Source organism: Rhinoderma darwinii, chromosome 13 (assembly GCF_050947455.1).
Source record: "Rhinoderma darwinii isolate aRhiDar2 chromosome 13, aRhiDar2.hap1, whole genome shotgun sequence".
NCBI lineage: Eukaryota > Metazoa > Chordata > Amphibia > Anura > Rhinodermatidae > Rhinoderma > Rhinoderma darwinii.
In genome coordinates this window covers 38891113-38909030 of record NC_134699.1, presented here as the reverse complement: position 1 = coordinate 38909030, position 17918 = coordinate 38891113, and the positions used below count along the sequence as shown (strand labels likewise).

At 41.6% G+C, this 17918-nt stretch overlaps 1 protein-coding gene across 8 annotated transcripts in view; it reads right to left on the bottom strand.

The window, feature by feature from the left end:
- PTPRT (protein tyrosine phosphatase receptor type T) overlaps positions 1-17918 on the bottom strand; it is a 251708-nt gene that overhangs the window by 84576 nt on the left and 149214 nt on the right. For all 8 annotated transcript variants that reach the window (XM_075845729.1, XM_075845735.1, XM_075845730.1 and 5 more), the window contains exon 7: positions 12788-13081. In XM_075845729.1, the coding sequence (XP_075701844.1) occupies positions 12788-13081 (294 nt within the window). The remainder of the gene's footprint in view (positions 1-12787; positions 13082-17918) is intronic.

The following is a 17918-nucleotide window of genomic DNA, read 5'->3' as shown; positions in this document are numbered from 1 at the left end:
AGTGGCCAAATCATCATTAAGGGTAAGATATTAAGGGTAAATATATATATTTTTAGTTCACTTACGCAAATTATAAAAAGGAACATTAATATAGCTAAAGTTTTCCTGCCAAACATCAGCTTGGAAGAAAAGTGACTTATATCTCAGGTCATTGGCAAGAAATGTATGTACCTTCCAGCCTTCTATCATGAACTGTGCTAATAAACATCATATTGTATCTTTGGGGGAGAAAATGCACATCATTTATGTCTGTCTTATTTATTTTTGGAATATTGCAGTAGGTCTGGAAAAAAAGCAATATTCAGTTTTATCTCTCATTTCACTTAAATGTTTGATTGCATAAATAGCTTAGGAACTACACGATGTGAATACATATCTCTCCGTGAAGAACGAAGGAAAATATCACATGAAAAGAAGGGGAAATGACTATTTCCTACAGGATCTGCAAACATGGAGTGTGGAGATTAAACAAATGCGGGTTATAAGAAGAGCAGCTAATATTATTCACAAGTAAATATGCTAATGTTTCTAGCGTTTCTCAGAAATAGAGATATGGTGATGATGGGGCAGACATTGTTTTTCACTTTCTATCAGTTATTTGACAAGGTATCATTTTACATGTATCCTTTTAAAATAGGTTCATTAGGTTTTCAATATCTTTAAGGCAAGAATAACCTAATGCAGGATCAGTCCATATGCAGAGTTTGTCGCCTGCAACCATAGAGACACATAGGTCTGCATAGCAGCTGTATACATCAAGACTATATGCAAAGTTGCTTCATTTATTACTATTTGAGCAACCCGACACCGTGACACTATCACAACCTATTAGTCCCAGATGTGGCTGCTATATTGGGACAGTGTATCTTTAAAGGGAACCTCTCACAGTGTATCTATGTTTAGGTTAGTTAATCCATATAATGTCTTATCAAGCTAATATTTCGACATTTTCCTATTGCTTAGGGCTAATTCAGACGAGCGTAATACTCGTCCGTGTGCTGTGCGTTGAAATAACTCACAGCACGCTGACCCATACATTTCAATGCGGCTATGCAGACATGCGTGAGTTTTCACGCAGAGAGTGTCCATTTAGTGAAACTCACTGCATGTCCTATATTGGTGCGTTTTTACACACCTAGCCGTTGATTGAAGTCTATGGGTGAGTGAAGTGAAAATCGCGGATAGCACACGGATGACATCCGTGTGCTGTCTATGTTTCACGCATCATTGTAGCAAGGTTCGGATAGCACTAGGTTTAGGTGTGGGTGCATACGTAGGGGCCCAATCAGATCCAATAGAGAGAAAGTACTATGCACACCATGGTGTGCATAGTACTTTCTCTCTGTTTCACAAATCAGTTACATAGAAGAGCAGAGAAATTAATAAAAATAAAAAAGAAGTGCTTGCACGGACGTGAAAAACACATGCCACACGCAAAGCACACTGATGCCAATACGGACATGAAATGTAGGAAATCGTGTGCAAATTGGACACGCTCGTCTGAATGTAGCCTTAGGTTTTTATTTAGGATATCTGCAGAGGCGTAGCTAGGTTCCCCAGCACGCGGGGCAAAGATTCAGTTTGCCCTCGCGAGCCTCCTCTTCATACCTCCCAACTTTCAGGTATCACAATTAGGGACAACCGATGGGGCATGCATAGCAGCACAGTATAATGCCCTCTAGATGCCCCCACACAGTATAATGCCCTCTAGCTGCCACCATACAGTATAATGCCTCCATAGCTGCCACCATGCATTATAATGCCCCTATAGATGCACCAAAAAAGTATAAAGCCCACACATATGCCCCTATGCAGTATAATGCCCATACAGATTCTCCCATGCAGTATAATGCCCACACAGATGCTCCCATACAGTATAATGCCCAATCAAATTCCCCCATACAGCATGCCTCTATAGCTGCTCCCATACAGCATAATGCCCCTATAGCTGCCCCATACAGCATAATGCTCCTATAGCTGCCCCCATACAGTATAATGCCCCATATCTGCCAGATACAGTATAATGCCCCATAGCTGCCCCATAAAGCTTAATGCCCCCAAAGCTTCCCCCATAAAGCATAATGCCCCCATAGCTGCCCCATACAGTATAATGCTCTATAGCTACCGCCATACAGTAGAATGCCCCCACAGTTGCCCCATACAGAATAATGCCCCTATAGTTGCCCCATACAGTATAATGCCCCCTTAGCTGCCACCATACAGTATAATGCACGCACAGCTGTCCCATATAGTATAATTCCCCTATAGCTTCCCCCATACAATATAATGCCCCCATAACTGCACCCCATACTGTATAATGCTTCCATAACTGCCCCATACAGTATAATGCTGCCTTATATGCCCCCATACAGTATAATGTCACCTTAGATGCCACTAGTGCCAGTGCCCATGTAGATAGTGCCACAGTGCCCATGTAAATAGCACCAGTGTCCCCTGTAGATAGTTTCCATATATAGTGCCACAGTGCCCATGTAGATAGTACCACACTCCCTTGAAGATAGCGCCACCGTCCCTGTAGATAGCACTACCACCTCCCCTCTGTAGATAGCTCCATTGGGACTACCTCTATAAAATGGGGATTTCGCTCCTAGATGCTACTGTTCATATATGGACAGTGACTTCACTGATGTGACTTCACTGACCGCTACTACTGGAGCGGAATCCCCTGCCAGAGCATCGGTAATGGGGATTCCGCTTCAGAGGAGCCACCGACATACATAGACAGTGTGACCTCAAGGGCTTTCCCGGGCACATCACTCAAAGTAGCGCTGTGCTCGGAAAGTCCTCGGCGAATGGAGGAGCTCCTTCTGCTCCTCCGCTCTGAACTAATGCTGAAGCAGGGAGCTGACTGTTTCTTGATTCAGCATTAGGTTCAACTGTATCTGCGCCCTGAGGATGCAGATACAGTTGACTGCGGGACATAACTCAGGCCGTCCGGGAAGGATGGGAGGTATGGTTCCTCTCCTGGAGGAGGAGCTCCGGACATCACTGTCCATATATGGAGAGTGACATCAGGGGGGATTCCGCTCCAGGAGGAGTATTTAATTGTATCTGCGCCCGGCCCGGTGCCCTCCCTACCTTTTTTCCCAGTTGTGCCCAGGGCACATGCCCCACCTGCCCCCCCTAGTTACGCTTCTAATACAGGTAAGAGTGTCATATGACCAGAGGTAGAAAAAGTTATTTTGGTGCCAAAGGCAGGGGTTTTAGAATTGGACCCTCACACCCTCGGTTGCAAAAGTTCAGCATGATATCTGTCGGATAGACTTCCCCATCAATCCCTAATGTTCTAATTTATAACAAATTCTCCCCATCTCCCTCCACCATCTAGCAGATGTGCATTTCCCAATGCTGGCACATATCTGTGTGACAGGCACCATTTCCTCACCAATGCACTGTACTTGGTTTTACAAAGAAATTATTTTTTTAAATCCATAAATGGCGCCACTCCAATGTTGCCCCAATGCAGCTGCCTATTCTGACTACATCTCACCATACCTCTCTATATAACTCCCACACTTTGGCTCTACTGAATGAATGAAAAGGCTCATAGAGGGGAGCAACAGACATGGAAATTGTGCCTCAGTCTAATTAGAGCATCTCACATATTACTAAGTAGAGGAGCCTGTCCTGGTGAGAGGTTAAGTTGGGCATGGACAGTAAGATGTCCCAGAAATGCCCATGGTACCTCAGACATCTTCCAGTACCCAGTAGGCATCAAAGCCTTCTTTTTTGTATGAGAAAAAAAAGTATTGGACTATGCAAAAGGTTTTGCAGTGTTTATGAAAATGTTCAAATCTTAGTATCGAAATTGCTCCTGTTGTTAACCAGGGAAGCTGCCGGTGAACCTGTGGCACACTATGGACCAGCCTACATGGTGATCTATAGCAGGGATACCCATTTAGTTCTCATTAGTGAGACAGAAATAAATGCAAAATCATGTTGCTCCTGTGAGTCATACTTACTCAATAGGGCTAAAACAAAGTTCTATAGTTTCTCCCATCCCTTGGTTGTACTTAATGGACATAAGTTTTTTTCAACTGTATTAACTATGTAACTAGTCCAGTACCTGAGTGCTCTGCCCAACCATTAAGAGCAATAGAGCTACTCTGTTTTCTACGCTATTTTGGGAACACTGTTGTACCTTCCCAATCTCCAAAAGTTGAAGTTACATAGTGTGTTTGGCTATATATAGGCTTTTAAAAAATATATATATACTGTATATGTGACCTATCTTCTTGACATGTATTTTACTGAAAACATAAGCCGGTTTTAGAAGATCTGTTTTGTAAAGTTGTTTTTTGTTTTCTAAAATATATGTAGGAAATGCTGACCACACATACAGCTGTGTTAAAAAGTCATACGTGTGTGTCCTCAACCATAGACCCGGCCCTATATGAATGGGATGTACAGCCCCTTGATTGAAAGGCTGTATTCGAGGCCCCCACAATGTGCTAGGTTGCCCACAACTGATCTATAGTGGATTGACAGGTGTAAAATGGAAAGTATATGTAATACTTTCAATATAAACTATGAAAAGCGACTAACCAAAGGAAACAATGGCAAAGAATGCCCAGAAAATGTTGAAAAGAACATCTAAGCAAGATGGAGGGTGAGATTATGATTTGCATATATTCTCACATATTAGCAATGCATTTACTATTTGGATCATAATTGCCTTCCACTAACCAAGACAATATCAAGCCTTTTGAAAAAGTCTCATTCTTTACATGAGTTGCCGTAAGTGCACAGTATGTAGTTTCTATATACAAATATGCACTTACAGGTGGCATTGAGCGTATTGTGTGATTATTACTATAAAACACAATTTCATGTCTAACATTCACAGTTAGAGTATAACGAGACCTGTGTAATTGATACACAAACCATAATATTCATACAATTGTAAAGCAAGCCTGTTTTAAGTTATTTTGAATGGGTTAATGTAGCATTTTTTTTAATCTACTATATTATTAGGAGGAAATCTTACTCCCAATCACTGAGTGGGATGGGGATGGGGCTGCAAGAGAGAGAGAGTGGCTTCCCAGGGAGCAGTCATTGTGTTGGACACAGCATGGTGCCTCGGTTCTCTGCAGAAAGACGGCACTAGACTCCCCTCATTACAATAAATACACCTCATTTTACCTGCAGGGATCCCAGGCCCAGTGCCTCCCTCTCCTACTGCATGAAGCCAGGAGATTGGGGGTAGATAGGAAGAGGAAAGCAGGAGATGCAGGTGTTTAACTATTCTGGGTCCTTCGACAAAGTGTTCGTGAACGTCACATATATAATGTAGTCACCAATGGATGAGAATGTCAAATATGTGCATACAGATGTTTAGACATACATATTAATACATCCATATATATCAATAACATTATACATAACCATAAATGATGGGTAAATATAATATATTATGCTGTCTTTCACAGCCCTGTGGGCATAAGCACCAGGGCTTGGGTGTTCTGAACCACATAGTTACAAAAAAAGATGTCTATAAAATAGCAAGCTCCAATTTCAATAAGTAGGAAGTATAAATTCGTACACAGGGTTTGCATATATTGGCAGTGAGTATAAATATACGCGGAGATTGCAAGGCGCATCTTTAAATATTCAGAGCTCTAAAAAGAAACAATGGCAGCAATAGCACACAGCAAGAAAGGGAAAGCATAGAAAATAGTCAGAGAAAGGATGGGATAGAGGGGGAGATGCACAGAGCACAAGAGTGGATGGGATACATAAAGCGCCATAGAACTCGATGACAGGGAATAAGAAACAGTGAATATAGGCATAGATCCCACGATAGAAGAGATTGAACACAGTGAGATAGAAAATGAGATGCACAAGAGAGTAAAAACACGGGGAGAAAGGAAGTGAGACAGAGAGAGAGACGGAGGACGTGCAAGAACACGATAGAAGGGCCAATACAGTTTGAGACATGATAAAGTTACTAGGAATGATGTGGAGATCACAGGTAGAAAAGAATAGCACAAAACAAGAGAAGTAATGAGACATATACTGAGATATCAGAACACAAGTGGGAAACTGAAAATATTAGAATACACAGAAACATAGCTGCTATGGTTGAAAAAGCGTTATGGCCATTAAGTTCTGTAAGAAGCCGGAGGGAATCCTAGTTAACAGATCCTTAAAGGGTTATTTTGACTATAGAAATTGTTGGCGTATCTGGAGGATAGGTCATAAAAGTCTGGGACTCCCCGCCTATCAGCAGAACAGGGGTACACATGACCCCTCATGTGTTAATCGAAATGGCCGATGGTGGCTGAGAAAGGGAAGTGAAGAGAGAGAATGCAAGTACAGCATGCAAGCTGCTCTCTCTATTACTGTCTATGGGAGTTATGGTAGCTCCCATAGACTATAATAAGACTACAGTATACTAAAAATAAAAGATTTTCAATTTAAATGAAAATACTATTATGTTATACTTTATTAAGAAAAAAATACAAGATTTCCTTCATGATCCTTAGTGGCAGACTAAATCAATGCGCAACTAACGAAATTTGAAAATCTTGCTACACATTTAATATTATTTTGTTTCAGAAAAAACTCTCTTAAAATCTACTAAATGACAGAGAAATTCTGTTCCCTGATGCTACTGACAATTTTATGTCTATGGTGACTAGCAGACTGTCCCCCTAATAATTACCGTTTTGAGATTTTAACCTGCACAATCCTATTGTTTCCCCCAGGAGGCATCAGTGGTGCCCGGCAGTGACTTATCACACCCTCATAATACAAATAATTTGCTATTCAGACAACCCAAAGGAAAAAATAGTACTGCAAAAAAGGGAAAAGTACTGCAAAAGACTACAGGATATTAGGACATCTGATTGGCAAACAACATAGGAGGACTGGGGGGAACAGTTGAGGGAGCATGAGGGAACAGTTGAGACAGAGGTGATACAATACCAAATATGAATGGTCGTTTCAGCCAAATAAAACTAATACTTTTGCTACTTACTTTACTTTAGCCAATTATAGATTTGCCGAAGTGAGGAACAGATTGAATTCCAAATAATCACTAAGATTAAGGCCTCATGCACACGACCGTAGCCATGTGTACGGCCGTGATTTTCGGGTCACCCGCAAGCCGCCCCCGCAAATCGCGGGCCTTGCATATGGCCGCGGCCATTATTTGCTATGAGCCTGGTCCGCAGAACATGGCCGTAATAAGACTTGCCCGTTCTTTCTGCGTTCCGGGCTCCTGGGCCATGCACGGACCGTGGAGACCACGGTCCTGTGCATGGCCCCATAGGAATGAATGGGGCCGCAATTCTCCCGTGGATTTTCGGGGGAATTGCGGCCGCAAAAACACGTTCGTGTGCATGGGGCCTTAGGTTTTTAGAAGTACCATCTGATATACAGACTCTTAAACAGGTTGTACTGGATAAGAAAAACATGGGTGCTTTTTATTACAAACACAGCTCCACCACTGCCCATTGGTTGTGTCTGGTATTGCAGCTAAGCTACATTGAAGAGAATGGGGATGAGCTGCAATAACACATAGAACCTGTGGAAAGGTGTGCCACTGTTTTTGGAAGAAAGCAGTCATGTTTTCCTAATCCTGGAAAACCCCATTAAGCTCATAGATCTTCAAGCACTAGTTTGGTAGCTTTACTTTTAATATTTTTACTATCGATGGCACAAAGCACCTTAGGCTTCTTTAATGGCTGCACCAATCACAGCTTAGAACATACCAGTTTGGGAGAATGGACGAGGTAAGTTTAAACTCTGCTGGCTCTTTTATTTTGATCCTCACTGGTATTTTTGAGGGCATTGCGACTGAAATCTGCAAATGCACTGTAGAAACTCTGTTATGGTAAAACTGCAGGAGCAGTGGAAAAGGGGCATGTGGAAAATATGGATACATTGAACTTAAAACATGTACCATATATACTGCTTTCACCTTTTCTACAATGCATTTGGAAAGTCTTCAGGCCCTTTAATTTTTTTCACATTTTGTTATGATGAGGCCTTGGGCTAGAATAAAAAAAAATATTAAAGTTTTTCCCCATCATTCTGCATTCAATACCCCATAATGACAAAGTGAAAATAGAATGTTAATAATCTTTGCTAATTTATTGAAAAGAAAAAACTAAAATATTGCATTGACAAGTATTCAGACCCTTTACTCAGTACTTAGTTGAAGCACCTTTGGCAGCAATAACAGCCTCCAGTCTTCTTGGGTATGGTGCCACAAGGTTTTCACACTTGGATTTGGAAATTTTCTGCCTTTCTTCTCTGCAGATCCTCTCAAGCTCTGTCAGGTTGGATGGGAACCCTCAATGGACAGCCATTTTTAGGTCCCTCCAGAGATGTTCGTTTAGGTTCAAGTCACCGCTTAAGGACATTAACAGAGTTGACCCCAAGCCACTCCAGTGTTCTCTTGGCTGTGTGCTTAGGGTAATTTTCTTGTAGGAGGTGAACCTTCGACCCAGTCTGAGGTCCAGAGCACTCTGGGTCAGGTTTTCATTAAAAATATCTCTGTGCTCCATTCATCTTTCCCTCAATCTTGACCAGTCTCCTTGTCCCAGCTGCAGAAAAACACCCCCACAGCACAATGCGGCCACCACCATGCATTACTGTAGAGATGGTATTGGGCAAGTGATCAGCAGTGTCTGGTTTCCTCCAGACTTAACACTTAGAATTGAGGCTAAAAAGTTCAAATTTGGTTTTATCACACCACAGAATCTTGTTTCTGAGTCTGAGAGTCCTTTAGGTGCTTTTTTGCAAACTCCAGGTGAGCTTTAATGTGTCTTTTACTGAGGAGAGGCTTCTTTCTGCCCACTCTGCCATAAAGCCCAGATTGGTGGAGTGCTGCAGTGATGGTTGACCTCCTGAAAGTCTCTCTCACCTGCACATAGGAACTTTGGAGCTCCACAGTGGCAATTGGGTTCTTGGTCACGTCTCTTACCAAGGCCCTTCTTCCCTGATTATTTAGTTTGATGGGGCAGTTAGCATTCCAAACTTCTTCCATTCAAGAATTATAGAGGCCACTGTGCTCTTTGGACCTTTCAGTGCCGCAGACATTTTTTTGTACCCTTCTCCAGACCTGTGCCTCCACACAATCCTGTCTCTGAGCTCTGCAGGCAGTTCTATCCTCCTCGTGGCTTGGTTTTTGCTCTGATATGCATTGTCAGCTGTGAGACCTTATATAGACAGGGGTGTGTCTTTCCAAATCATGTCCAACCAAATGAATTTACAACAGGTAGACTCCAATCAAGGTATAGAAACATTTCAAAGATGATTTAGAGAAATGGGAGGCCCCCAGAGCTCAGTTTCAAGTGTCATCGCAAAGGGGCTGAATACTTCTGTCCATGCGAAATTTGAGTTTTTAATTTTTAATAAACTTGCTAAAATTTCTAAAATTTAATTTTCACTTTGTCATTAAGGAGTATTGAGTGCAGAATGATGGGGAAAAGCTTAAATGTTTTTTTTTATTTTAGCACAAGGCACTAGGCACTAGCACAAGGCACAAGGCACAAGGCATAACAAAATGTGAAAAAATTGAAAGGGTCTGAAGACTTTGCGAATGCACTGTATCTATTTTGGTAAGCAAGCATACAATAGCCAAGCTCTGTAAGAACATCAACCATAACATAGATATTTAAGCCCCCTCTGTATAGTTTAAAAATGTGGTGGTGGGGATTAAGGTATCAGAGTCACAGGCGGACTGTGAAAAGAGGTTTTCTGACATTATAACCATGATATTTCCTGATCCTGTACTCAAACAGCTCAGTGTTATTGTATGCTCACTAGCCCTCACACCAACCAATCAGAATTCAGCATATATTTGTTTAGCAGAGTTAAAAAAGTAAAAGAAGACATCTGATTCGTTTCTGTGAAGCTCATTATCGCTCTGAAAGCACTCAGATGCCAGAGCAGAAAAGCAGAAAGTGATGTTGTAGGGACACATGTATAGAAGCTCTTCACACAGGAGACCTGTATCTTCAACCTTTGATAACTTAAAATAGAGATACGATATTTACATTATATTTATAACTTTTAAAAACACATTAAAAGGGCTTTTTTAACTGATCTTCTGGACCCTCTCCTTTAAGAAATGTTCAACACTGAAATAATTGTATGGTAATCAAGAAAATCCAGAGCTTTAAAGTGCATGGTATATTAGGTCTGAGGGAATGAAACAGACACAGAGCACAAAAAAAGGAGAAAAACAGATATTGTGGAGAATAAAGCAAAAGAAGAGATAAGACATTAATATGCAGATAAGATATAGGAAACAGTAACAGAAGGATTGTAATAAAATATCCAGAGGTTACTGACAGAGAGTTTAATCACAATTAAAGGTGTAAAAGTCAGAAGTCAATCATCAGCATAGAACATTAATGTTTGATCGTGGGGATCAGCCTTTGGCTAGTCCTACTCAAGTAATAGGCCCCATTGTTGTGCTAATCAGCTTGGTTCTAGAAGGTAGAGCCCCCACATATTGATGGCCTATCCTGGGCATCGGCTTTCAATGTTAAAGACCAGGAGAATCCCTTTAATTTGACAAATAAATCCTATATAAGAGATGATGCGAGACGGTGTCCAAATGGAACATCACAACCAAGGGCGTATAGAGATGGAAGATAACCCATAGTATAGATTAAAGTGAGGCCACTTTCAGATACTTCTGTTGACACCACCACACCTCTAACCACATAAGATAGGAGGACTTGAACAAAGTATGCCCTCCACCGCCTTTCCATGATCCTTGGGATGATTTCCATCATGCTTGTTTGCTAACATTGTAGGGCGTGTGAAGAGAAAATTCCTGCACCGGTTCTCACCTACCTTCAACATAAGGAATAAATCCTGCATGGACTTGGACCCTCTCTACATAGGCCCCATAGCATCTGCATGGGCTGCCGTTATGATATGTAAGTGTATGTTGGATCAATATTTGGCAGTGTCAGAGAAAAAAGTGACATAGTCATAGAAATAAGAGGACACCAAGTCCAAATGTATATTCAGATAGGAAAGTCTAGCTGTCAATGCTTTCCCAATACATTTACAGTTACAACTATGAGAAAAGACATCAACAGACTGTAGTCACTATGTTGTGATATACATAGATAAGTAGTCATTTGCAAATAGCCTTATGGTCCTAATACCTTTCAGAGCAACAGAATGCAGGGGCACCTCAAATTTCAATTAAAAGCAGTAGGTGGCGTAACTCTAGTGGCGGAAAGCTTGTAAGACAAAGTTTACCTTGTGACACATTAAGGGAATTGGAAAGCAGCATGCCCTCTCATATATTTTCCTGATAAAGTAATAGAAATGGAGAGAGCAGGATACTTAGCACCCCACACTGTGAGTGGGATGGAGATATCAAGTGATCCTTGGTACTCGGAGTAGAAGGTTGGAGACATCACTTAACAGTAAGTGGAAGCCTGAAGCCTTGCACCAATTATAGCTGTCACATACACCCAGCTACCAAATATTGGCACTGTCTGCCCCCTCTGTCTATCACATCCTAAAGAGGCCTCTTGAATCTACTTCTAAATGTCTATCTATTAACACAAGGAGGCTTTTAATGTGCATTAGATCAGAACAGAGAAACCTTACTTTATAATAAAGAGGTAGGGCCTTGGAAAAAAACGTTATTGGAAAAAGCTCAGGTTTTTAAATCAGGACTCTTCAACTACAAAATGACCGCTACTCATAATAGCAACCATCTACATATAATGGAATAGCTCTACTCTACAAAGAGCAAGCAAATTATTTGTGTAGTAAATGTTAGGTATATGTACTTAATGACCTTCAACTCCGACTCAATAATGAAGCCCAGTACATACAGTAGTGTACTTTGAATTTGTGTTCTCCATATGGCACTACTGACATTCTGTTCCAGTCGTAGGGATTTGGATTGGCACTATTTTACCTTTTAATTCTTGTTGTGCCCAGCATCAAATAATTTGCCAGTTTAATACAGTGCATCATTCTGCCTTTTATTATAAAATGTATATATAGTGTGAATTTGGTGCAGAATTTAATGATGCTAAATGTGAATATGCTGAACAGTTATATTTAATATTTATACGTTAGTACTGAGAACATATTGAGGGATGCTTATTAAAACTGGGCTAGTGCAAAAATAGAATGGACTGTTTTTTTTATAAGGTGCATAACATTTAATGAAATGTTGAATGGCTTTTATCAATTTCTTAGTGGGCACCATATTAAGATGCTGTATAATGTTAGGTCTGGGTTGATTTCTTTAAGATAGGGACGGTTGACCTGAGTTGCCTACTCCCCTTTCCTAAGATGATTGTCATGTAATGGATAGAGTCATAGATCTACAGGGTATAGGTTTGACTTCATGTGTTACAGCTGGTTTTGAAGATGTTGGCTGATCGGTCTGCGCTACTTTTTGCTTTTATTTTTACTAGTTTGTCATTTTTTTAAGTAAGCCCTACTAGATTGTAGCTAAAACACTGGATATATCCAACACCCATAATTGGATGTCTGCAATATGAATTTCAATTCTGGTTAGGAGAAATGTTTTACTGCTTTTTTTTGTTGCAAGGGGCTAATAGTACAATAACGTAGCGCTATACTATTAAAGTCGGGACATGGCACCAATTGGAAAAAAAAATGCTGCTTAAAATCAGAAGCTGGGGCTTAAAGTTTTCAATGTGTCCTATAATATTATACTACTGCCTACTAGGTAGTAATATAAGTAAATGTATATTTTCCTTGTTTCATTAAAGCAAACACAACATATATATGAAGTGTAACCCACCAGCACATTTTGTCCTAGTTGTGAGAGGAGGTCCTGGTGGTCCTGTACCACCTTCACCCGGACGAGTTAACAAGACACGTATTTCATACTCCACATCTGGATCCAAATGCCATAGTTTGTATGTAGGTCCATCCATGACATGGGTCTCAGCCCAGCTTCCTGATGTAGTCCGGTATTCCACTTCCTTGAGGACAATTGGGCCATCACCAATGATTGAGTTGGCATTTGGTTTAATCCACAGATATGTAGCTCCTACTGCCAGAAGTTCAGGGGGTGCAATAGGCTTTGGTGGTTCTGGTAAGGTAGAGATTGAAGAACATGACCATTAATAAATAGAAATAATTTAATTCTGCAGAGAGATAGTATTTATTTAAAAGACTTGCTAATGTGAAGGCCATAAGTTTAAAAATGAATATTGAATACAGGACAATATTTTATAGGGCAGAGATATAACGTACCATCACGTAAGTCTGCAGCAAAAGTAATCTCCGCTATGAAGTAGCTATAGTAGTCATTTTTTAGATAATGTCATTTCTAATCACTGTTATACATATTAATATTGCAGTCATTTACACTCATATTAATGTAAGGTTAAAATTATTATTGTCTTTGGTGGAATGCCTACTGTAAGGTATGACGACAACCTTTTTTTTTAGTGTTCATAGCTTAGAACTTTGTTGTTTGAACTGCTTGAACTGTAGCAAAGCCAATTCTATGAAAATAATTGTATGCATAAAGTTTGATGTAAATGGTAAATGTCCACTTTCTAACACTAAAAAAATGATGTGCTGACAGAGTTTAAAATCCCCTTCTTCACACTGGGACTATTTCCTGACCACGTCCCTGCTTACATAACTTCCTATTGCCATTTATCTGTGTACCGAACTTGGACTGTTTCCTGTCCACATCTTTGCCTCATGTAACTAACTATTGCTGCTTATCTGTTTACTGAACCTGAACTATTACTTGAATACTATTGTTATTTGCACCCTCCTGCATGATAGTTTCAGCCACTAGACTCCGAATATGCCACAATCCCTGACATACAGATTACAAAAATAGCATTGGGAAAAAGATGAACTTCAGGCAAATGGCACACATACACCAAGGTAAATGAGCTCTGGTAAAGGAAGCCTTTAAGTTATGTAAAACTCTATTAAAGCTTTTGTATCATGAAGACAACCACTGTAAATATGTCCAATTGGGATAAATGGACGTCATATAGCCAGAACGGTGAACCGCTTTGTAAGATCTGCTCATCAGAATGGCCGCCATGTAACACTACATTTAAATATCTGGCCAGACAAGGCGTGGCCATGCAATATCAGCTGAGAGTCAGACCCGCGACATACAGACAACCCCTTTAACCTTTATGTATTTGACACTTTCCTCAAAACCGCCTAAGCAGCTATGTCAAAATAACACATTTCTATTTGAATCCAATTGCACAGGACAGAAGGAATTCCAAATCTGCCTGCTATATTCTTTGTATATTTAAACATAAAATAAATATACTGTACATGTTTAAAGCAACAATAATAAAGAATTAGTTTGAATAACTGTAATTAGCATTTATGTGCCGGTAGTACAAACAAAACATTTAATAATAATTGTCTTATACACGTGTACAACGTATAATACTTACGCGATCTGTTCATGGATAATTACAACAAATCAGTGCTGTATAATGTCCATATTTACATACAGTTAATTAAAAAGGTTTTCAGTTAAGAAACCCATTTTCATTTAGTCTATTTGGGGGTTCCCCCTGTTCAGTACCGTCATCTATTATCCAAAGCAAAGATCATATCTCACTCTGGAGGGCCCTGCAAATTCATGCATGACATGGACAGTTCTTTGATTTCAAAGGGAACTGTGTAATGCTTCATTTCACCTGTAGTGGTGCTGCAAGGAAATTGAACACTTGCTAACATATTTCCCCACAGATTACAGTTGATTCCTCAGGATTACGCAGCTTGGGAAACCTTTGATCATCTTATTGTCAGGGTACCCTTCTAACAAAAAGGAATTGTCTAAAGCAGACAACCACTTTGGGGCTGGATTCACGCACAACATTTACTCACATTTTTTCTCACTGTTTTTTGCACAGTTTATTTTGCCCAAAAACGTGGCGAACAGATACATACACAGCGTTTGTGCCTTTTTTTGTAGTGTTTTTGGGCTCAGTGATGTTTTTTTTTTTTAAACGCAGCATGCTCTAGGTATGGCGTTTTTTTCTGGAGTTTGAACGCTGAGAAAAAATCCTTTTTTTTTTAAAGCGCTGAAAATAAAGTATGTGTGAAAAAGGCCTTATAATAAGAGTAATCAGTACCAGTTGTAAGATTATTATATATATTATATAGACAGCAGTACTGTTCTTATACAGGACACTGGGTCAGAATATCTCTGACATTTTACAAAATCTACATAGTGGGGCATTGATAATGAGTCAACACTTTGTTACATTAGTGATGAAAGCATGCAATTTATAATGATATGGAATGCCTATACCGTAATAATGAACATGCTGCTCTGTATAATGCACTCCGTGCCCCTAATAAATAAAATATGTGATTTTTATGAGTGTTCTGGATGGTTGTCTCCTAGGTCCACATTGAGCATCTCCTGAATAATACCTGGATAATTATGTCCACTGAGAAATAAAACAATCAATAATTGATTGTAGTGAGCTGCACCTGAGCTGATAGTGATGTGAAGAAAGCGGAACTGCAATTAATGCCTCGAATATTTAGGTAAATGGATGTATAGCACAGGGAGAGACAGGGGTACGGAGAGGCCCGATGACTGCACAAGGGACCAGGGGAGGCTGTTCAAGGTAAAACATGACGGCTGACATTATAGAGGAGATCTCTAAAAATAAGTTAGTATTGTTACTATTAAACACGGAGAGGAGAGAAGTTTGTTCCTGTGTTTGCTATTCACTCGCAACATATTTCAGAGCATACTCACTGCCTGGGTGAAATATTAATATAAGTTACATCCTGGATTCTGGGCGGTGTCCCACTGTCCCGGGCGGCCGGGGGTATGTCCCGCTGTCAAACTAATTCTGAAGCAGGGAACCATCAGCTCCCTGCTTCAGAATTAGTTCACAGCGGAGGAGCAGAGGGCGAGCTACTTTAAGCGCTGTGCTCGGGGAAGCCCTTGACTTTACTGTCGATGTATGGACAGTGACGACAGTGGCTCCTACTGGAGCAGAATCCCCGGCCTGAGTTGACAATGGGGATTACGCTCCAGGAGTAGCCACTGACGTCACTGTCCATATATGTACAATACTGTCAAGGGCTTCCCCGAGCACAGCGCTTAAAATAGCGCTGTGCCGGGGGAGTCCTCGGCGAGCAGATTAACTCCGTCTGCGCCTCCGCTCTTAACTAATTCTGAAGCAGGGAGTTGATGGTTCCATGCTTCAGAATTAGTGTCTACTTCTTGTCACGATCTGTGGGTATGTGGACCCACTGGGCCGTACCACCATAGCGGCATAGCAGCTGGCCAACAGTGTACCAAGTCAATGTCTATATACTCAAGGCACAAGGGTACCTGAAGCAGTTCAGGCAGTAGTAATGGCTAGGCTCAGATGGGACCTTGGCAGCAGACACCAGGCATTGTGTAACACAGCAGGCGTGACCGATGACACAACACGACTCCAACTTTCTAAGGCACAGGAACAACCATAGCACATGATACAGGTAGCAGGTATGGGAACACTGGGAACAGGATAACACTAAGGGACCATTTGCAAGACTAACACGGGTAAACACAACAACGCTCAGGCAATGAGTGAAAGGGCAGAGCCCATTTTATAGTCCAGGGTGATCATGGGTTAATTGATGATTATTTTCATGTGCGCACGCTGGCCCTTTAAGGCCGGGCACAAGCATGCGCGCGCAAACTACGGGACACAGCAGAACGGAGCGTAAGTGAGCGCTGGCGTCTCCTGGGAAGGAGATGCGGGCCAGCTCTCACAGATCCATGGCTGCGGCCATCGGGGGGTGAATAATCCCAACGGTCTGTGGCCACTACAGTATCCCCCCCTCTTACGCCCCCTTTTCTTGGGACCAGAGTGAGAGAGGAACTTTTTAATGAGGGCAGGAGAATTGAGGTTCTCTTCTGGCTCCCAGGGCCCTCTTCCCGAAGGTCCGCGGCCGTGGACGCTACACTCCTTGAGCAGAATCCCCGTTGTCGATGATCTGGCCAGTTATTCCGCTCCTAGAGGAAATCCCTGAGGTCACTGTCCATATATGGACATTGACGTCAGTGGCTCCTCATGGAGTGGAATCCCCGACCAGAGTCGGCAACGGGGATTCCGCTCAAGGAGTAGCCACTGACGTCACTGTCCATTTATGGACAGTACCGTCAAGGGCTTCCCCGAGCACAGCGCTTAAAGTAGCACTGTGCCCGGGGAGTCCTCGGCGAGTGGAGGAGCTCCTTCTGCTCCTCCGCTCTGAACTAATTCTGAAGCAGGGAGCTGATGGTTCTGGCTACTGGCGCTATCTTCATGGTGTGTAACTAGCTACATGGACACTGTGGCACTATGTACAATGGCACTGTCTACATGGGCACTGTGTCACTATCTACAGGGGCACTAGCGCAAAGAGCAGCTAAGGGGGCATAATGGGGCGGCTATGGGGACATTATGCTGTATGGGGGAGTTTGTTTGGGCATTATACTGCATGGGGCATCTGTATGAGCATTATACTGCATGGGAGATTCTGTATGGGCGTTATACTATATGGGAGCATCTGTGTTGGCTTTATACTGTATGGGTGCGTCTATGGGGCAGTATACTTTATGGTGGGAGCTATGGGGGCATTCTACTGTATGGTGGCAGCTAGAGGGCATTATACTGTGTGGGGGCAGCTATTTGGTATTATACTGTTTTTGAGGCACTAAGGGAGCATGATACGGTGTGGGCTGAATCGGGTGTGTATGGGCAGGGATTGGGTGGGATTAGAAGTGTGGCTTAAAAGAAAAAAAATTGGCAAGACGCGCGCCGCTTCGGTTGTCCCTCTTTGTGATACTTGAAAGTTGGGAGGTATGCTACACCACAGCAATGTAATGTGCACTTCCTTTACAAATGCTTGTAATCTCATAAATGGGATCACTGGGATGATAG